The sequence below is a fragment of the Poecilia formosa genome, unplaced genomic scaffold, assembly GCF_000485575.1.
Source record: "Poecilia formosa unplaced genomic scaffold, Poecilia_formosa-5.1.2 Scaffold270, whole genome shotgun sequence".
NCBI lineage: Eukaryota > Metazoa > Chordata > Actinopteri > Cyprinodontiformes > Poeciliidae > Poecilia > Poecilia formosa.
Window position 1 is genome coordinate 322,129 of NW_006800209.1, and position 22,681 is coordinate 344,809.

The 22,681-nt window shown below is 39.8% G+C and overlaps 2 protein-coding genes across 3 annotated transcripts; one reads left to right on the forward strand and one right to left on the reverse strand.

Moving 5' to 3' along the window:
• Nucleotides 1–1,943: 1,943 nt before the first annotated feature.
• On the forward strand, nt 1,944–8,273 carry sypl2b (synaptophysin-like 2b). The gene is made up of 6 exons (XM_007570896.2): nt 1,944–2,113; nt 2,272–2,349; nt 2,879–2,997; nt 4,308–4,512; nt 6,160–6,348; nt 7,419–8,273. Exons 1-6 carry the CDS (start codon nt 2,096–2,098, stop codon nt 7,527–7,529), a joined length of 720 nt encoding a protein of 239 aa, XP_007570958.1. The 5' UTR covers nt 1,944–2,095; the 3' UTR covers nt 7,530–8,273.
• A 1,662-nt stretch (nt 8,274–9,935) lies between these two features.
• Nucleotides 9,936–18,975, reverse strand: amigo1 (adhesion molecule with Ig-like domain 1). 2 transcript variants are annotated; one of them, XM_016681134.1, is made up of 3 exons: nt 18,677–18,975; nt 18,306–18,438; nt 9,936–16,706 (listed from the first exon to the last, which is right to left on the reverse strand). In XM_016681134.1, exon 3 carries the CDS (start codon nt 16,605–16,607, stop codon nt 15,075–15,077), a length of 1,533 nt encoding a protein of 510 aa, XP_016536620.1. In that variant the 5' UTR covers nt 16,608–16,706; nt 18,306–18,438; nt 18,677–18,975; the 3' UTR covers nt 9,936–15,074. The 2 variants fall into 2 exon arrangements, with proteins under 2 accessions (XP_016536620.1, XP_016536621.1); XM_016681135.1 differs by lacking the exon at nt 18,306–18,438.
• Nucleotides 18,976–22,681: the final 3,706 nt, after the last annotated feature.

A 22,681-nucleotide genomic window follows, 5' to 3' on the forward strand; every position in this document is an offset into this window, starting at 1 on the left:
TTATATTAAATTTAAGTATGTACATTGTTAAGAAGAATTTACACGATTTATTGCAACAGTAAAAAAGATCTCAGTCTGAGGTGAGATTAGCAACAGATGATGCAGAAACCACACTTTGACTATAACTGTTTCATGCATTTGTGCAAATATTTTCTTCTTTTTTTCTGGCTAGAGGCTAAACACAGCTACTCATCAGTGGATGCATTGAGGTCAGTGAGTCATTCAGGTGCTTTTTGGCACATTTACAACAGGATGTCATGTGCCTAGCCGAGAGGAATGGCTTCAGACTGCTGCGGAGAGAGACAGTTATTCTTTTGTTACGTTTCTCCCATCCCCACAAAGAAACTCTGGACCTCATTCATGGTGCTTTGATTACCAGTCTAACCAGGTGGCGGGGGTTTTTTTCCCCCACATAAGTGGGACAGGACAGCCAGATGCAGAAAGTGAAATCTGATTTGTGGTAAGAATCTTGGATCCTGCAGAGTTTTGAATACTTTAGTGAAGTAAAAAGTTTTGCTTGTCTTTCCAGATGTGGGAAAAAAAAGGCAAGTAACAATGGGAGAGAAAGAGAGAGAGAAAGAGAGAAAGAGAGAGAAAGAGAGAGAGAGAGAGAGACAGAGAGAGAGAGAGAGAGACCACTGTGACACTTAAAAATGTAGAAAGTAAAGTGAGTAGAGTTTCCTTAATCTCTTACCTATCATAATGACAACACTGTTTTTTTCATGGAGCCCTAACATGGAGGCGTTTTGGGGGTGTCAGGTAAGGGGTTAACCATCAAAAGTCCTCTAGGACAAACTCTGACAGGAAGAGGTCTGGCAGACCCAAAGCCACAACTGAATCAGAAGACCAGTTTCTGAGAGTTAACAGATTAGGTGATTAATTGTGGTCGTAGTAAAAAAAAAAAATCTAATTTTCAACTGTGAGAGGAAGATTTCCAGGTTCAGCCTTGACAAGATGAATTGCAAAAAAAAAAAAGAAAAAAGAAAAACAAAAGCTTTTTGAGCTTCAAAGTTAGAATGAGAAAAACAGGCTTGACTGGGCCATTAAACACTGCTGATGGAGTTCTAAAAACTGGAAGACGGTAAAATGGACTGATGAATGAAAATTTTAAATAGTCAGTTCATCATGCAGGATCTTTGTAGCTGTTAAGTAGGGGAAAGAATGGTTCCTAGTTGGTCAGGGCTTCATTGTAAAACAAGATAATGACCCAAAGCATTAGTCCAAACTGTGCCAGAACTAGCTCATAAAAAAAAGTGGTAAGCTTGGAAACACGGAGTATCCAGATCAGCCTCCAGACTTAATCTCTTTGAGCTGGGTGTTGAGCCACACACTCATGGAACGTTTCTGCAACAGAAACAGGAAGAACTCTCAGAAGACTCTTTGATCTCTCACGTAGAAAAACATCTACAACTGTGTTCAAAAGGTGTCATCTTTGATGAGACTAAAGTTTAGAATAAATGTTGACCTATGAACTGATTCTGTGGCTTATTTTTTTAACCTCGGCCGCTTATTTGTAGTTTGATTTCACTTCTTTGTGCACTGGGACTTTGAAAAACTGAGGTGTCCCTAAACTTTTGACCAGTTGTGTGAAAAACTTTTTCCCTCTGCGAAGTGGCTATTCATCACAGACTATGGTCACCAGAGCGCTAGAGAGTACTTTCCAGTATCTTCTGGACTGAGAACTCTCATGTTTCTCCAGGAATCTGATGGAGCCACTACCACAAATGTAATCATTCATCTGTAGTCTGATTTTGCATTAGAGAAGAAGACATTTTTTCTAAATCCGATTTAATTCAGAAATTCTTCTCAATAAAACTAATGAAACCCTAGTCTGTATGTTTTGGATAAGGATGGAAAATCAAGTGCACATGACGTGTAAAAAAAAAACAACAACAAAAAAATCCCCTTATTTCTTGGCTTTCCCAGCAGCGCCCCCTGCCGTCCCCTTTTCTTAGCGCCTTAACGTCTATGGTCACGTGTCAGCAGCCACTGCGATTCACTGAAAAGTTTGACGCCACACAAGGAGCCTGCACGGAGCTGCAAGGCCAAAAAGAAGCGAAAAGTTTAATTAGTGTGTTTTTCCCTCGGAGCGAACATGGATTCCGTAGCTCAGGTAACTTCAGGGGCCACAACACTCAAAGGCGACCAGGATATTAGTTTTGTTTTTCAACCAGCAGATCTCCTTCTCAGTTTTGTTTTTTTCTCGATAAGCCCACCTCGGTAGCAGATTCCTTCATGTTTTCTAACATATTCTGTGTTTATGTTTATTAGAAAGTGCTCTCATCAGGATTCACTCTCGACTTTGGACCCCTGAAGGAGCCTCTAGCGTTCATCCGTTTGCTAGAATGGGTGAGTTTTACAGGATTTCTTCACCATATGGCCTGTGCAGTTCTATGTGTGTGTGTGTTTACGTGGGCAGCTCATCTCTGCTTGCCAGAAATGCCTCACAAATTGATTAGGCAGTTTGTCTTGTGACCCTCCCCACGCCCAGAGGAGTTATTATTTGAGCTTTAATGTGGAATGCGTTACAGTTTGTGGTTTGTGTCGGACTGAATCGTGGCCAAACCTCTGCAGTTTGGAAGTGGGCAGTCGTTTTGAAGCATGTTGAGAAATAATTGCAGTATCTAATATAAACATTTGCAGCTTTCACCCATCCACTGCCTGACGATTTTTTTTACCCTTTCACTTTATTTTTATTTTAAAGTGCGAGAACTGCATTGAAAACCATGTTATCTAGACTTCCTGTCAACATTTTTCATGTCAAATACGAGGAAGTATGTGCGCTCATGTGTATAAGCGTTAGATCAGCACTTTTCATTTCATCAGCCCCTTCCTCATTTCTTTTCTCCAACTGTGTGTCCTCTCTCTGTGGTTACAGGTTTTTGCTATATTCGCCTTCGCTACGACTGGAGGTTACAGCGGATCCATCAGCTTCAACATCAAATGCAAAGGAGGCAAAACTGAGAAAGTAGATGCGTTATTCAACTACCCGTTCAGGTATGTCCAGGTAATCCTAGCTCACCCAATCAGGGATTGGTCTGAGTTTCTCCTGTTAGAATGACCTCAAGCTAAAAAACTAAACTAAAAGCTTAAGCAAAAAAATATACAGATATAACAGAGTTTTTTTTTAATAGATCAGAAAACAATGAATAGACCTGCTGCCTTAAAGGCACAGTCTGTAATAAAAAAAAAACATTAGCTATTCTTTACCTCTCAGATGTCGTATTGCCAAGAGTTTGTAGAAAAAGGAACAAATCCTTAAAACTTAAGAGCTACTCACATTTACCCTACTTTAGCTGCTTTTAGTGATTTAAAGGGGGAGTGTTATGTAAAATCAATGTTTTTTAGCTTTACACCATGTTCTGATGTTATTTCCTCATAAGAAACATACCTGGAGTGTTGCTTCGATTATATCATGCACGTTTGAGAAATCCTGTAATGTGCCATGGCAACCGTTCAGCTTTGCAAAGCGTGACTCCTCCTCGGAGCTGCAGTTTCCATATTTCTGCCTCACAGCGCAGCCCTCCGCTGCGACTCCCACATTCAGCTCCTTCAGACTAGCCAGCAGCAATTAGCAAACACCTGGTGGATCTGCGTGTCTGCTGAGCTTATTATATGAGCTACTTCTCAGTGAAATGCTGCTCAAAACTTTGAGCAGCAAAGGGTTAAAAGAGAAGCAATGTTGTGGTGGTTTCCTGAAGGTTGGAGCAGGACTTTCTCAAAAAGAGAGAGGCCCAATTTAAAGGCGTTAAATTTCTTTTAAGTCATATTTGACATGTACAGAACAGCTGAAGGCCACAGGTGATGGATCTGACCGTAAACTCACTGAACCTCAACCCTTCAGCACTATTACACATCTGCCTTTATTTTGCTGTAGCATTAGAGGATATGATGAGAAAGTCTTTACACATCTGACTCCCTAGCAGACACATGGATATTTTTTAGGCAGTCAGTCAAACTTTTTATAATAAAAAAATAAAATGAGGTGTTCCACGGCTCAAAATGGGGCCAAATCAAGAGATGCTTCCAAGACATGAGAGGACTTTATTTCCACATTATGATATGTATATTTTTTTGTGAGTGGAAATATTTTCCAACATCTCAGTTTGATTAGCAGTGTGTGGGGAAGGGGTAGGACTCCATTCTGCAGAGACTGAGAGAGTCATTCCAGCGCTTTCTCTTGCGTCTTTTTTGAAAGGGTTTTAAAGCACTGCAACAGAATTACTGAAGATATTAGCTGTGTCACAATGAAAACTTATTTTTAAAACTGTGGTTTCTTAGAAAAAAATGCTTATTTGTGTGCAAAGGTTGATGGACCATCCCTACAAAGTTCCTGATTGTGATTCCAACGTAACGACACCCAAAAGCTACTTCCTGTCCGGAGATCACTCGTCCTCTGCACAGTTCTACGTCTGCATCGGGGTTTTGGCTTTTCTCTACTGCACCGCCTCGCTGATCCTCTACCTGGGCTATCAGCACGTGTACAGACAATCCCCTCGGGGTCCCATCACGGTACGTTTGCATGGATTTCTTGTATTCTTTTCTTGCTTTGTTTAAACAGATTTGATAAATCTGGATCGAAAGGAACCTCGAGCAGGAAATGTCGTGGAATAATTGCAACTACGTCCTCGTCCTGAATCTTACTTGTGCTCGGAGAAAGTGCAGCAGAGCTGTGTGAGTGAAGGACTGTGAAGGGTGTGGTTTACAAGCAAATGAAGGACATCGGTGTTGTGCAAACGTTTCCATCAGGAAGCACCACGGGCAACACTGGAGGAGCAATGTTGCTGTGTTGTCATAAGCTAGTGAGGCGGGTGACTGTGAGGCGTCTCGGCCACAGCAGAAGGAATCTGTTGCTTACTGCCAACATCAGCTTAGAGAAGCTTCTCTGGATTGTTGTTCAGGATTTTAAAGATGTGCTTGTTTCCATTTTGTTTAATTTCTAGGAAATTTTGTAAATGTATATAGCCATAAAAAAACACACACACACACACACACACACAACTTAAAAAACACACTCTCAACTGGATTGTAAAGTCTGGATGGGAGAAAAGAAGCAGATGTAGAAGTGAGTAAAAACAAGATTTAATTCGGTTTTTGTTTGAAACAAAAACAAAACAATCTTTTCATGTTCTAAAGCAATGAAAGCGTCATCACCAACAAAGACGGTTTCTTATATTCTCTTATATCCCACGATGTCACTGTTGACAAATGCCGGAGACAAGCAAGTAATTTTTTGTTCATATTTGTCCTTTAAAATGCATTTTTGGTGTATGTTCTTGTTCATCTGCATTTATTTTGTTTTGACAAAGAAAGCATGTGACAAAAGCTTGGGTTGTATGGAATAAACGGCGCCTCCTACAGTCCAAGTCTGCAAAAACTTAGGTTCCTCAGAATCAGCTTTGTTGGCCAGCATTGAGTGAAAAAAGAATGAAAATGACTTCAATTTTCAAGCAGTCGAGGCATGCAAACCAAAGTATAAATATATAAACTTACGAGAAAATAAACTAAAAATATGCAAATCTACTCCTGTCTAGGAATATGAAAAAAATGTTTATTTTAAAACGTGACTAGAAAACAAAACGGATCACTTCCATTTTTCACAAAAAAGGAAAACAAATGTATATTATGTTTTCTTCAATATTTTTTTAAACATTTTACATAAAAATGGAGTTACCTTTCGTTTTGTTTTTCATTTCCTAATTTATGACGAGAACATCCACTTTCCCAAACGTGTCGATACATGTGATTGTTTTTATCTGTGTAGATAATTCAGTGCAGAGGATTTAAAGCAGTTGGTGTTGTCAGATCTACAGAGTTTAATACAAAACAAAAACTTGCAATAATGACATTTTTAGATTCAGTCATGCTTTAAAAATTGGGACATGCGTGAATCCAGGGTCTTTATCCAGGGGTTTACAGCTGAACCCCTTGCGTTCGTTCAGCTGTTTTCATCTTATTTTCTTTTGAACTACATGAAACACATTCAGTGAGGAATAAACAGCTACTCAGATCTGTAGTGTTATGGTTGGTTCAGTCAAATCGGGTAAAAAAAAAAAAAAAAAAATTCTGTCTTATTTAACCTGCTTGGTTATGTAGGGCCCTGAAACTAAACACAAGATTAAACCTGTTTTTGTACTTCCTTGTTTGCTGTTTCTCTAGGATCTGCTGGTGACTGCATCCTTGGCTTTCCTGTGGCTCGTATCGTCCTCCGCCTGGGCTAAAGGCTTGACTGACGTCAAAACAGTCACTAGTTTTGAAACCATTTTCCGTTTACTTGACCAAGTTTGCAAGGAAAACACATGCACCCCAGGAGCTGTGCCCTCTATGGGCAAATTAAATTCTTCTGTGGTGAGTTATGACACAGCTCGGCATTTCTTTGCATAAGAAACGGGTTTGTGTGTAGACAGAACTGTTCCATGATTTGCTCAAACAAAGCAACACATACAAAAAACAACAACAACATGGTTTTCAATCAAAAATTAAAAAGGTCTGAAAAGTGTTATGTGCATTTTTTGGCTTTTTATTTTTTTTTTAGACTCTGCTACCAATAAGTAAAATTCAGTGCAACCAGCTTCCTTCAGAAATCATCAGGGTTAGCTTATAAAGCTATATCTCAAGGTCCGAGTGTCGCAGAGGGTCAGGATTTTCTTTCTGAAAAAAAATGAAACGGCTTCACAAAACTACCATCCTGCACTGACACACCAGGCAGCGTAAACATTTGTCAGAAAAGTAGCCAAGAGATTCAAGGTAACCAAAGCAAGTAGGAACTGCAGAGAGTCAACACTCGGGTGAGAGAATCTGTTGACAGGAGCAATATTAGTTATGCACTCAACCAATCTGCCCCTTTAATGGGAGGCTGGTAAAGATGTTCCTGAAAAAAGCCAGACGTCCTGCTTGCAGCTTCCCGCATGTTATGTAAAGCAAAAGGCAAGCATGTGGATGAACATGTTCCCATCAGTTTAGGCCAGAGTTAAACAGGTTGCTGGCAGTTCATGGTCAAACATGGTGGTGGCAGCATCACACCCTCATTTTTATTTATTTATTTTCTTATGCAGGTTCTAAGAAGTTGCTCAGAGTTAATGGGAAGACGGTTAGTTCAACATACGAGGCAATTTTGGAAAAAAAATCTTTAGAGACTTTAGTGGAGCTTCACTAAACATGAAGTTTGTAGCCACAACGGAAAGGAAGATCAATCTGATTAAACTTGAGCTGCTTTGCAAAGATGGATGGACCAAACTGTCAAAGATGTTAGACACATTAATTCTCTCAAAGACTTGTAGCTGTAGTGAAAATTGAAAAGTAGTTCTTCAAAGTATTGCCTCTCTGGAATAATTACAAATTATTTATAAAAGGGAGGTGAAGGAAAATCATGCTTCCTTTTTGGCTAATTTTCAGTTTCTGTCCCAACTCCTCTGCAGATATTTGGATTCCTTAACCTCATCCTGTGGGGAGGAAATTGTTGGTTTATATACAAAGAAACCCCTTTCCACAAGACGAACCAGCCTGCCAACCTTGAAGGTGGAGCGTAACTGCACGGCTCCCTCGTTTCAGAAACGGTCTGATATGTGCAACTGACTGCATTTTTTGCAGAAAAGATTCTAATTTTGTGTATTTTTTATTTTTTGCTTAACCAGGAATTTATTTTTGTTAATTCATCTCAAAAGGTACGAAAATGTATTGTTTAGCCAAATATTAATACAGACTGACCCGTGTAATACTAAAGCATGCAGACTTTTGAGTTTGTAGATATAACACAGGTACAACTGCAAAACCTGCTTTAACAGCTGCACACCTTTTTCACAGAATGCTGTACAGTATCTTTGTTCAATGCAAATTTTCTACAATTGTATATTGTACAAAACTCAGGGCTGATAAGAATATTAATCAGACTTCCAGTTTCAGTTCAAGTACTTGAATGTGTTTAGTTAAAATGAAGCCCACGTTTAAATTATATAAATGCCACTGTGAGATTATTATGTAAAGGTCAGATAGTTTTTTTTTTTTTCTTTCTTCATTTTGCGGTAATTGCTGTTACAGAAATGGTAATACTTCTAGTTTAGACTAACATCTGAATATGGCGCTGAATGCGGTGCTTCTGTTGAATCCGTTAAGAACATTTTACTGTTACAGTTTCAAATAAAAAACAAAAAAATTCTCGTTACATAAGATATACTTTCTCCTTTTCTTTTTGGAAAATGTCCAAGCAAATGTATTTGCAGTGTTTGTGTTTGCTTGTACTATTGTTTAATACAATTAATTGCTTTAACAGTTGAGATGTGTTTAAGTTATTCCTGATTCACTTCATGTCTGTATCTGTCTTGCCTCTCTATCTGCTCTTTGTCATGAGAAAAATTAATTTGCCAAGAAAATTTTTGAAAATTTCTAAAAAAAAAAAAAAAAAAAAAAACTATCCGCATTTCATCCCCATGTCTTCCGTCGTTGTTTCCTTACAGTTTAGTTGAATTTTGCTTATTTGGAAAATTTTTCTTTGCTTTATCTGCTTAAAACATTTAGTGTGATTGCTTGAGAACTAAGAGAGCTTTCAATATGTATATTTAGATGTGAGTAACAAACCTCTGATTAAGTCAAATGATGCCAAACAACCTCAGGTTCTGTCACAAAAATAAATTATTGCAAATGATGAGGCAGGTTTTCTGTTGCGTAAAGAGGAGGTATTATGTATTTTCCAGATATGTAGTGCCATTTTATAGCCCAATAAAGTAACTATACTCCCTTCAATTGTTATGAAAATACTGGATATGTCAAACATAAAAGAAATTAATAATTTAATGCTTTGAAATCAGCCTCTGTAAAACTCCTTCTCTTTCTGACACTTCAATGTCTTCAACACAACAATGTCTGTCCATTATGACACGATATTCACTTCTTTCCCCAAGCATTCAGTTAAACTGGGCCACTACCATGCAGCTTAACTTTATTTCTCTGGAACCAATTTATAATCTTCAGATCCGTTTAGGACGATTATTCTGCTGGGAAGAAAACAAACAAAAAAACATCCACCACTGTTTCATTGTCTGATTCTTATGACTGTTGCACTGAATTTTCTCCAATTATATGATGTTTGCCGGTACAGTGTGATAAACCCCCACCCCTCACACCACTGTGTTTGGAGTGATATGAGGTGTGATTTCTCCCCCAAATATGTGTAACAGCATCCAGAGAATTAAATTTTTAGTCTAAATGTTCCTCAGAAAACCTCCCATGTGTCTTTTCCTTCAGCAGGGGAGTGCTGTGCAGTGAGCACGCATTTTCTAACTTTGAAACGGCTTTTTCTTCTCATCTTCTGTTGCTCTCTGGGAGCAGATATTGACTCTTCATGAGTTTTCCATTTGTTTTGACGACTGTCAGAAATTCAGAGCACCTCTTGGCTGATTTATGGTAAAACTACCTTGTTTAAATATCCAAATTTTGACCTCAACAATCGAGAAGGTTAGAAATCTTGCTGTCGCCGCTACCATCAGTGTGTTTGATCCCCTTCTCCTTTCTTTATTCACACTCGTGTATTAGATTATAAAGAATCCTTTATAAATCGTTGCAGGTGAACATTAATGGTTGTACGTTGCATGTTTTACCACCAGAGGGCAGTAAAACACAGCTTGTGAGCAATAATTTAGAGCGCCTTGAATGAGTTATGATCTATGAGAAAGCATCAAAGCCAATTAACTGCATATTAAATGTATGAACACATTTTGATAAAAGGTTTATATATGGTCTAATAGTGGGTTAAATCTGTGGGTTAAACCCACAGATTTAACCCACTATTAGACCCACTATTAACCCACAGATTTAATAGTGGGTTAAATCTGTGGTTGTGCTTTGTCTATTAGACAAAGCAGATCAGAACTTTGTAGGAAAGTTAGCATCACAGTTTAATTGCCTTTTGATTTATAGACAAATGAAGACGCCACAAGGTGTAAAACTGTATCTTTTATTATGTCAAATTATTGTGTATTACTCTTCTTTAATGCCTATAGTCTGCAGCTATCCTGCAGCCAGAGAAGCTTTTAAGCACACCATGCAAAGCCATTATCCTTCAGCTACGAGGCCTCTGACTTTTTATGGCAGTGACCAACCTTATCATTTTTAAAGTTGTGGTCAATAAACACAGTGCTTTCAGTGCTGCTTAAAGCTCCCTTCGTATGCTATGGCCTCAGATAAAAGCAACAAGCCTTCTACCTCACCTACTCATGGCTGATTGCTACTTTATAGCTATGGATGAAAGATGACTATGTGCAGCAGGGTAGTAAGAACGCGTTCTCTTCCCTTTTTAATCTGGCTGGATTTATCTAAACTTGAGGGCAAAGAGCCTGCAAGGTGCAGCAAGAGTAGGTTTGATTGTTTTGCTTTAAAGATACTGTAAATGTGAGCAAGTTAGAGACGTTACACAGTCCTGAGGAAATCTATTTATCAACTATTTAATGAGCTTTTCATACCCTCTTGTTTTTCGGAAATTCAGTAGATCCCTCCGTTTCTCATTTCCCTTGCTCACCTGCCAGCAGCTCCCTACATCGTATGACATAACAATATAGTAAAAGCACTGTGTTTTTAATTTCTTATGGCTTTAGGAACAAAAAAAATCCAATACTGATTGAGGCTACATACAGTCTAGTCACTGCCGATTAGGATTTATATCCCTTAAGTTATTTAAAAAAAAAAGGAAAAGAAAGAAAGAAACCTGGCACTCTCTACACGCAGGTTTTGATACCATGTTTTCTGTTTGCCCAGCCATTTCAATAAAAAATAACTAATTCCTACCCTGCTTAAAAATAAACATTTATAATAAGACTTGGATGTTGGAACAGCTAACATTAGCACAAAGGCAGACAAAATGCAAAATGAACAGTATTGGAATATACAAGAATACAGTCAGTACATCAGAACAGTACACAGCTAATCAATACTAAACGCAGAATGTGAGTCTTAACACATACATGTATATATATATATAGATAGATATTTATATTGTTTATATAGATATACACAAAGGCAGATTCGCTTTGGAGAAAAACAGCTGAGATTTTCCCTTTATGTCAGGACCTTTGCAAAAAGCACTTAACAAAACGCTATAGAGATCTACGATACCAACTGTGGAGGTCGAACGTCGGAGTGGATCTAGTGGAAATTTATACCCTTCCTGATGACGGTTGATTAATGTGCCGAGCTACTCAAAAGCCACAATATCTGTTTGTGATCTCAGCTTCTCACGCCGTCTTAAGTGACAGCACCATGATGGATAAAAAGCACACATTTCAGCTGCAAAAGGACAAAAAAAACAAAAAAAAAAAAACAAGTAAAACCCTTCAAATGGATCTCTCTCTAGGACAAATGCTATCCGTCTGTGAGGGTTATGTATGCAGCTTTTTTTAAGAGTGGCTTGGTATTTTCTGCTGCTGTCTGTTTCTCCACCTGGTGTTTCAGCGTGTGACAGAGTGATATGATTCGCACACACCACCTCTCTGACAAGTGTGACTTCCTTTTCTCACCCACTCAGGAGATGCTGCTGTGCATGCGGCAACTGTGAATATTGCACCAATTTTGCGTAAGAAAACATTGCACCAGAAATGTGTAAATTGATTTTTTTAGTTTTTTTTTTTTAAGTTTCGAAGATACAATTTTATGTATTTATAATCGTTTTAGATATTTTTTTTGTTTTGTTTTGAATAGCAACTCGGAGGCATAAAGGAAATTTGGTATTGTGTTGCACTTTCCGACCATATGACTCAGTTGGGAGCGAAAACGCTTGATGAAAGCTCCAGGCAAATTGCAGACTTCTTAAAGGGCATCGCATTCATTGCTGAGTGATTGCTTTCCAGCCTAAGAAAGGGCAGCTTTATAATGACCGGGAAAGACGCAAACAAAGCAAACACATCTGGGCTGAACTGAAGGCTGTCGGTATACATGAAGGCAAAGAAAATGCCTCTTTTTGTGTCGCGGTGACTCACGACAACGCGATCGATCCCTGCTGGTTCAAGGAGAGAAAGGCAGACTCTAACTTCTTCCAATCAAAAGATAAAATTAGGATTTACGCCCATCTGGCCTTGTTGTGCTGCGACATGAACCCAGTTCAGTTTAATGAAACTGCTCCTTCTGGATGAACCAAGGCGTTCAATGTTTAAATAATATTCTAAGGGTATTTAAAGGGGTATTTCAGAATATTTGAAGAGATTTAAGCAGTTATTGTGTCTCCAGGAGATAAATCTCTGCAGGACAAATTTGAAGGAAAAAAACAGTCTGCTGCATTTTATTCTAAGACAGAGCAATATTGATGCTCTGGCAGGAGGTGTTAACTTTAACTACCTCTGAATTCAAAAGAAGGAGCAAAAGCAATGCTGGGCTTAAGAGTCTCCCTTAACAACATGGTTTCCTCATCCCTCTTCATCATTAGCTTCCTCACCTGAAGGGTCAGGACAGAGTGATATGAATGTGAATCAATCCTAAACGAAACGTATAAACCATTTTGGAAAACAACTTTTAAAATCTCTGTTACCAGAAAAATTCTGTAAAAAAAAAATCTCTATTTTGCAAAGTATCCAGGTTCGTATGGGCGGGGCTTCAGCATGAATCCAGTTAATGGCTACCCCGAAAGGGGAGCTGATCAAAGCAGATTGAACAGAAACTCCAATCCTGAGAATCTCATAGGCCTTAATAAGAAGTATTTTAAAAATCCAAAAACTTGTTTGAACTAAGCAGTTTTTTTACAAAACAAATTGAGGAGAACGTAACATGTAGAAAGTTTCCAGTCAAGAAAAAGTTTTGGCATTAAAAAAAAATAGTGGTGCATCAGTAATGATTTTTCTTGATTTTTACACTGCCCGACCATTTCTACTCAGCATTTACTCAGAAAACATCCTGCTGCAGGTAAGACTCTTATCGTTTTAATTTTGTATAAATCCAGATGAGTTGGCACCGGACAGTAAATCCTAACAGCATGACACAGAGGAGCCAGGACCAAAACAAACTTCCACAGTCTTAAAACAACGTTTAAAGATGTCATAACGGTTTATTCAACCCCATCTAATAAACTTTTAAAACATCCTCTTACTTGAATTGTCCTGTCATTGGCAGAGAAGCAAGTAAATATCTACATAGGAACAGACCTATGAGGTATTGAATAACTATTGTTCTGTTTGAAAAAAGAACCTAATAAAACATACATTTATGTACTTTTACATGGAGAACCAAGTCAGCATCTGTTTAATGAAGGGGTCAAGATTAGATGTCAAGATTAGGGTCAGGTCTAGACATCAGAGATTTATTAACTTTAATAGGACAAAGCCGTAAGTCTGAGAACGTAGGAGCCTAAAACAGAACCTGCAGGTGGATGCTCCTTTAAAGAACGCCAAAATGCAAACCTAAATACGGCTTAAATCTAAAAAAAAAAACAAAAACAAAAAAACGTTTCCATAAACGGCTCGGACCATTTCGACTTTTAAGTCGTTTTAAAATGGTAGACATGTTTACCACTTTCGGACTTGCTGTTAGCTTTGCCTGCGGTGCCAACTAGTCTGGACTTATTCTGACTTTCAGATCCTTAGTTATTAACAGCTTATTACCTTTTAGCAGAACAACACTTTGACAATCTTGCACAATCCGTTTCAAAAGAAACCCTGTTAATTTTGTTTTTGTGGCAGCTGGGGCTAACTGTAGCTTTTCCTGCCAGTAATGTACAGCTGCATCTCCATTATTCATAAGCTTATTTTTAAGATGGAAACCATTAAGGTTTCCGTAAAGTGAATGCTTTACTGCTGACACAACAAACATCACATTCTAGAAAGAAAAGGAGATGAAAAGGCTACATTTCAGGTGTGACACTGGGAACTATTGATTGAATCCTACCTCATTTTTCAAACTACATCTCATTTATCACATCTGAACACAGGCTTGTCTACTCAAACAATTTTTAAAAAGTATAGACTTTCAGCTTTCCGGTAAGGTTCACCTCTTTTTTTAAGAAAAAAATAACATAATGCAGCATAAGCTAAGCATCTGAGCATCTGAGCTTTAAGCTCTGGATTAGCATGGCCAAGGCTGTTACTTTGCCAAGAAGAAAATTTAACAGCATGTGGCACCTCAGCGGACGACAACCAGAGCAGTCTGCGTCCTTGTAAGGAGTTTGGTACCTATGTGTTTACAGAATTGAGACAACATGTTAATAATCTGTCAGAACAAAATACCTTTCTGCACCTTGTGTGCTTCTGCAGCTGACTATGTGCGATTACCTGTGAGAGGCGGTCAAAATATTGTCTGGTTTTCACTGCAGATGTGAAGAAACAATAAGGGAGACGCTGAATGGACAAGTATTTCAGCATATGGTTGCTCAAAAATTGTCTACCATGCAATTAGGAAATTTTCTCTTATCATGTGTAAGTGGTAAATAGCTGCCAAATATGGCTTCATGACTTAGACTATAAAGCAGGATCAATCTATCACTGCTAAGGATCAGATAAAAAATAGGGTAAAAACTTATTTCTGAGAAATCTGATTACATATCTCAAGCTTTAGGATCTGATATGATTTAATGTAATAGGTTTTATGGCATGCCGTGTCGTTATATATTTATATATAACTCGAGGTGAATGTCGAGTTATATACTTCTACTCAGAGCCTGGTCACGTCAGTGTCTGTCTTTGTTTGATATGATGCAGCCTATCCAAATTCTTCATTAGAAATATAATTAGGAGGAAACCACAGTTTTGATTTATACCAAAATGTTGTTTTTGAAATCTGCAATTTTTCACAATTCTCAATCGGTTGGAGTACTTCGCTTCCTGAGTGCTGCCAACAACCACATTTCTTCTCTAATAGGCGCCACGGTCCACTTATATGCATCCTTTCCTTTCACAGTATGAATAGTAATTGCTACAGGTTGAAACGCTGGAAAAGTCTGGCTTATTGTCGTCTTTGACAACAAGACAATTCGCTTTGAGCTCCCTTTCAGATGCAATAATAAGTTTGCTATCCGTCCCTCAAGCCTTTTCCCGCACAAGGTCACAGTAGGAGTTTAAATTCAATAAATCATGGCTCTTAATGTGCCCATCAGCGTCACTGTCGACTCAAACCACCATGGGAGTGTCTGAGAAGACGGAGCTAATGGACTCTGCTACCGATTTCTTCCTCTTCCCCTTCATGAGAGAGCCGGCCTCTCCATCCAGGTCGTCATTGTCCTCGTCCCCGTTGGGATTCAGCTTGCCGTTCTGGCCCTGCAAGTCTTTGGAGTCGATGAACGCAACGTGCCTATTCAGCTCGGCCTTCATCGACGGGTCCTCGTGGGTGGGAGTGACGCTGAGCATCGAGGAGTGGATGCTGTCCTCGCCCCGGGTCTTCCCCTTGCTGGGACAGCAGAAACAGCGGCACGGCGTCAAGTAGAGGTACATGAGCACCAGCACCACACTGGCCAGGCAGCCCACCAAGGTAGTGTAAGCTGTGTTCAAAGTCTCCCCAGCCCCATGCATGGTGAAGTTGTGAACCTTCAGCACAATGTAAATAGTCTCATTGAAACTCTCGCTCATAGCGAAGCACGTGTAGGTCCCGGAGTCATCGTACCTCACCGGACTTATCTGCAGATTCCCGTTTGGCAGGACCTTTGCAGTCTGGTTGTCTCCCGACGTCACCAAAACGTTCCCGGGCAACGCCCAAGTCTTCATCATGTCACGGTGTTTGGTGTCACAGCTGAGGATCAGCGTTTGCTCCAGGAAAGCCTCTTCGCCCTCCTCCTTGAACGTGCTGCAGTTCATGCTTTCGCCACTAAGATCGAAAATCTGGGTTTTCTGCGAGTTAGGCAGGACGCACGTGAACTCGTCCCTGAAGTCCACAACACAGTTCAGCTTACGAATGAACCAGTGGGCCAGGAGTGTGTAGAGACTACAGGTACACTGCAGAGGGTTGTTGTGGAAGTAGAGGCCATTTTTAATCCAGGCAGGCAGCGTATTAAGGTCATCTATGGGAACCTTTTTGATCCTGTTGGATGAAACGTCCAGGAGGGTCAGATTTTCCAGGCGATACCTTTCTTTGATCAGCTCCGCTGGGAAGCGGGAAATTTGGTTCTGGCTGAGATACAGCTTCTGAAGGTTGACCATGGTGACAAAGGCTGACCTGTCAATCTGTGAAATTTGGTTGTTGTAGAGCAAGAGGACCTCCAAGTGGACCAGAGGCTCGAAAACAAACTCATCCAGCTGCTGCAGTTTGTTGGAGGACAGGTCCAAGTAGCGCAGTTGCTTCACATTTGTAAAAGCTTCAGAGGAAAGGAAACGGAGATTGTTGTGGCTGAGCAAGAGGTTATGGAGATTCGGAAGCTTGACTGTAGTCCAGTCAGATTTGAGCCGATCTATGGCGTTGTAGCTGAGATCCAGTACAGTGGTGTAGAGAGGCAGACCGGTGGGGACGGCACTCAGGTCCATCTTGGAGCAGCTGACGATGTTCGAGGCGCAGATGCACGTTATATGGCAGTTCAGCGTCGACCCCGATGCCTCAGGAAGCCAGAGGACGGCGGCGCAGAGGGTGAGAACCAGACCCCATCTCTGCAACTTACTCTGAAACTTACAGAGGGGTAAAGTTTCACCTCCTGCTCTGGAGGAAGATCGCAACATGCTAGCAGTTGTTCTCAATCCTCCAGAGGTTGATTATGATCCCATTTTCAGGAAAACGCTCTAGGATGTAGGAGTCCCAAGCACATTGGTGAATAAAAGCTGAAACATAAGACAAACATGTTATTAGATAGATTTTTAAAACAAAACATGAAATATGCAGTTTCTGAAAAATACTCTAATCATATGAATATAATACAAAATCTCTGAATTTAATGTCTTTTGTTTAAATGGAGGATAAAACTGTCAGCCAGAGGTAAACCGAACTAAGACTCCAAAATCTTCAGGAGGCCTCGAGAACACTTGAGCTCTCACGTAGGACATAAATCTCAACAATATTATTGTTTATCACAATAAGTCCATCCTAGGTACATCATAAGATGCTAATAAAACACATTAAAGTGTGTGTTTTTAAAGAGCAAAGGTATGAAAAGGTTTGAAAGGGGGTGAACACTTTAACAAGGCACAGAAGTTTGATAACCGCACTAAGTGAAGACTCCCAATTTATTACCAACAGATTTTTTTCTGCTGCTTGTGTCTGAGCTAGAGTCACGTTTCATTCACACTGGAACTGCTGTGAAATCCATTTTGACATCCATCCATCCATCCATTTTCTGAACACCCTTGTCCCTCAGTGGGGTCGGGAGGGGTTGCTGGTGCCTATCTCCAGCTAACGTTCCGGGCGAGAGGCGGGGTACATCCTGGACAGGTCGCCAGTCTGTCGCAGGGCTCCATTTTGACATATATTTGCAAATTTTGCCAATAACTGTCAGGTAAACTTGGCCCCTCCTTCCTGACTCAACCGAATCCGTGCTGAAGCTGCATTCGATTAGCGCTGGAAGTCAAAGGTCGGAATGACATCGCAGCCGAGCCGAGAGCGTTCTAGTTGCAAGTCGTAAAAGGTTGAGACTTGCTGTTTGATTTGGTGTGAACTGCTATTAGCAAAAAACAGGATGGTATTATATTTATTTCCCAACATGTTGCTTGATTTATATATATGTATATTTTAACAGTGAGCCAGTTGTTTAATGAAATACTGATCATTAAAAGTGTAAATAAATAGTTAACACCTGCAACATCAACCACTTCTTTATGTGCTGCAGACTAATCATACAGAAGGATCGCATCAGTTTTGGGACAAGCAAAACCCTTCTGCAAAGGCACCTCAAAATAGAAAGGTACAACCTTTAAACAAAAAGGTAGAATTTAGAAAACACACAAAAACTTAATGCTATAAACACCTAAATCGTGTACCCTGCAATATTTAGTTAACAATATAAAAATGCTTATTTTTCATTGTCCATTTTAAGTAGCATTTCTTTTAATTTCTTTGTTTCAGATGTGACCAGCATTACATAGCTTTTTTTTAATTTACTTAATAAATTACATTTATTCAAATTGTATTTTGTGTGTGTTTGCCTTTTTAAGACTCTAGTTAGTGTATTGTCAACAATGTCTTCCAATAACACATAATTACCTCGTCATATTTTCATGTTTCCTCTCAACTTTTGATGGTTTTTTTGTTTGTTTTTTTTACATAAAAACATTAGGCTGCTGGTGGATCTGGCTTAGAAAGTTTCTGGGGGAAATTCTCCACACTGGATGCAAAACTTTACTTGTCGGAGTAACTTTAGGGTCCCTCTTTTTTTCCTTTTTTACTGATAACTGGAAACACGACCTTTGACTACGAAGAGGACCCACCTTAAAACTGTGGGCAGTGGCTGGAGGGGCTAAGAAGTAGAAGCCCCCATCATTAAAATCTGCGCAAGGCCCTGTACAATCTTGTGCCGGCTCTGGCGGACACTTCAGCTTTAACCATCCTCTATGAAAAGGACTAAGAAAAAAAAGAAAAGAAAAAGGAAATGCATTAATTCAAACTATTTCTGAAAAAAAATAATCAATATTTAATTTCTGTAAAGGATGTGTTTAGTGGACTCCTGATGAAAATGAACCCCCAGTGTAGAGGTTAGTGTCATTTCCCTTTCAGCTTTCACCTCTCCATCAGCACAACTTTCCTGTGCAGCTGTACGTGCCTGTCTTTAAAACAAACAGACACACAACACGGTACTCACGCTAACCCATGTGTATTCACACTCCCGGAGACACAAACTGATTCCCTGTGCTCTGCCCATCTTTCCATCTCTACCTCGCCATTTCTTGATCTCCCTGACACAGCTGCACGTTGCCGCACACAGTAAAAAAAAAAAAAAAAAAGTACAAATAAACGCACACAGGCAAAAACCATGCAAATATCAGCACCACGTCGTGTCATGTTCCCAAACTGCCCTCCGCTCATTTTATGTAAGAGCCGTGCAAGCCGTTGCGCTGCACCATCGTGTTGACTAAATAACAAGTATACAAAGAAATAAAGATGGAGAGGAGAGGACACTTGCCTTGAGTCGTCGGGGTGCAGCAGCAGAAGGGGACGCTGATTTCGTGAAACCAGCTCCCTGCGTTTGTTTACGGCGTTTCTGCAGGCGAGGAGCTGTCTGAGCGAGCTTCCGCGTCTGCTGCTGAGGACGGCTGATGCAGAGAGGAGGGAGAACCTCTGCTCAGATGTCTTTGGCAAAATAATCCCGTTCCACGAGGCAACTAGCACCCGGCGCAAAATTACGCAAAAAAAAAAAAAGCTTACGTAAAACGCAGAAATCAGGCGTTCATTGAACTAATCAACCTCATTTAGTTATCAGATTGTAGTCGGCTTTTTTAATCATAAGCACGTTTCGCTCCGGACTCTGGCGCATTTTGGTGCAGGTTTGGTTTAAGTCCGGTCTGATCGTCATCGTCATCATCATCTGCAGCAGCAGCAGCAGCAGGGAGCCGCTGGGATCATTAAAAATGAGCAGTCTACGTATGACAGGCTTTCTGCGGCTCCATGCAGGCCCGCATGCGGCTCTTTTCTGCGACGAGCTGCCGCTACTGCAGTGGTGGACGCGCTGATCGGTATAATGCGCTCAAATCCACAAGGCGCTGTTTACCGAAAGTGACCGCGCCAAAGACGCGCTAAAAACTCTGGAGAGGAAATGGAAATGTCCACAAGGAGCCTGATATTACAGAGCAAATGATAGGGGTGATTATAGTGGGGGGTTTTTTACCCCCCAAGCAAAGCAATTCTCAGTTGACTGTTGATTCAGAAGGAAGCACTTCAAAAATCCTCTCAAAATAGGGTTTATACAGACGCTGTAGCAATAATCAGACTTGAGTGTGTCTTATTGGGATTTTAAATGATAATTCAGTACAAGTAGTCCATAATTGTGAAGTGGAAGGATAATAATTCACTTATCTACTGTGAGGTTTTTATTCACACCTCTCTGATATCCCTAAATAGAGTCTGCCTGTGTCAATATAAATAAAGATGTGCAAAAAGATGCAGGGGACAGAGCAAACATGTGGGCGGAGAAGCTCCAGTCAGATGAGACCCAAATGTAACCTTATAGCCTACATGCAAAATTAAATCTGTGTTAGTGGAAAACTAACACTTCGCATCATCCTAAACAAACCCCATGAAACATGATGCAGGCAACATTATGATGTGGGTTACATAGTTGGTCTGAGTTGTTATGAAGATGAGCGGAGCTGGAGGGTTTGTGAAAAAGACTGGATTGTTGTGTTTCAGCAGGACAATGACCCCCAAACATGCAATAAAATGTTTTGGTAAAAGGATATTCATGTGAAGATCAGGCCTTCTCAGACATTCTCTGTCCAACGTGACCAAAGCTGAAATATTTTTGCAATGAAGATTTGGGAAAAACGTACACATGAAGATAGCAGCTCAAAAGATCTCTGACTGCAACTGCAGCAAAAACATAATTCAATAAAGTATTGACTTCAAGGGTTCTGAATACGGCTATACGCTGTTCAGATTTTCACTTGTTAAACATATTGTGAGCTTTGTACTATTTACTTTCCACTGAACAGTTGTGAACTACTTTGTGCTATTGTTTGACATCAACTCCAAATGAAATACAGCAGAACAATGTCTGTTTTTGTAAAGGTTACATTTATCTCAGTTAAATAGGAAAGGAAGCAGCGAAACTGTGACACCTTAGCTGAACTTAAGGTGAGTTTGATTGATTGTTCCAGAAACATCTTGGTATATGTTGAATCTGGTCACTTGTCACTCCCCCTTCACATCTGCTGTACATGAACGGAAACTGTTTGTGGATTTTTCTACGTTTCTGTAAGTGAGGCATATTTCTATCTAGCCATATGAGCCAGATTTTCCTCTCTCATAAAGTAAGACACAGATTTCACTCACATGTGGCAGAATGTGAAACAAAACTGTCACATTCTTCCCTCCTCCTCCCCGCATATCATTCCTATAACCGTCTGACGGCTGAATGTCTCGACAGCGACTACGTGTTCTGAGTAGTGCTACTATTTTTATTTTGTCTCCATATACGTAGGTTCTCAGACACTACAGCAGACTATGTAAATTAAATAATTATTTTGGTCTGCAGTGAGTAATCTGCGTGATTCAGCTGTGATTAAGGTATTGCCAGGTGTCTTAACTCTGCACACAGGCAGCTTGGTCGTATTTATATCGTAGTCTTCGAAGGGCCCGAAGCAGAAGGGACATCCAAGTGAAAAACAAATCCTGGAATACTTAAAGGGAACATTGTTAATCCTGCCATCAGGGCTCTATTTTGTGGCTGACAGCCTCGGGATTGCAGACGGCCTCCAGTCTGTTACTCGGCTCTGGCTATTCTTACACTCTGCGCTCACATTGTTTATGTTTTTGATGAAGTCTGTGCCAACTGTGCAGGGGAAACACCTTGTCAGTTCTTTTATTCAAGTGAATCCACCCACAAACTGCTTTCTGAGATACTTTTTTTTCTTTTGGGAAGTTTCCTCGATTCACAGACCTGCTGCTGTAATTCATACCTCTGGCAAAGCTGCGAGGGCAGGAAGCTGCTGCGGCCTCCCACTCAGGGGTGTATTATCTCAAACAATGGGAAGGATGTGACAAAAAAATGGACAGGAGATCATTTTAAAGAAATTAATAATAATCTGACTCCAGTATGCGATATGATCAAATAATGCAAAACACTGTATGCATCAGAATATATGGATCAGGTGGAATATTTTTAATTGTAAGTATTTTGGGCGTATCCTTGAATCTTTGCTACTCCTTTATTGAGTAATTTCCACCTGTCTTGTGAAAAAAAAATCTACAAAACAGTAGAAAATGAAGTTAACCCTTCACCCAATGTTACGCTAACATGTCAGGAACTGATTTTAGCTCTTTATTTTAAGGACAAACTAGATATTTGCCGATCATAACTCTCACAATGAACATAGGAGTTTGTTCGCATGCTTTCATCAACGCTCACCATCCAGACCAGAACTCATTATCAAAGTCACATCCGTTTCTCGATTTGCACCCAAATCAAATTTATATGCTTGGCTCAGTAAAGCAAGCAAATCAACAAACGTTGAATTTTGTTTTACAGAAATCAGATTTATTTAATGTCAAAAATTATATTAAAAGTATTGCTACGCTATTATTGTTACAAGAGATAAAATGAAAAACAATGTGAGCAACACTTTGCACTTTGCATGGAGGATTTTTAAACATCTGAGATAGTTTACTTGGGACCACTTTGAAATGTCGAAAAGATACAAGCGAATTACTGACAAGTCTTATCAAAACCAAGAGGAAGCCGTCTAATGTTAGCTTACAGCTCCGGCAAACTGCTTAGAAATAAATGATGAAGCTATGTTGTTTTTAAGTGAAGGATTGCCACAACATTATAGTGAAGATTCTTCGCTGATAAATCCTGCGTTGGAGCAGCGTGTTAAGACTGAAATGTAGAAACTGTATGATACCATTTGCTGTTAAGAAAAACTGATGGTAGAGATGGTAGAGTCAGATTGGGAATTGATGTCACCAAGAGCCATTAAATGTCTTGAGTTGTTGCCTGGAACTAAATAATCTTGAACAGGACATCCTCAGTACACAGATGTGTCTTAGATTCCTTCTTTTTTCCTAATCTAATCTTTATGCTTCCTTTGCTTTTGCATGCCTTTAGATTAAATCAGAAAATAAAATGTATTGGTTGGCACTTTCTCTTCAA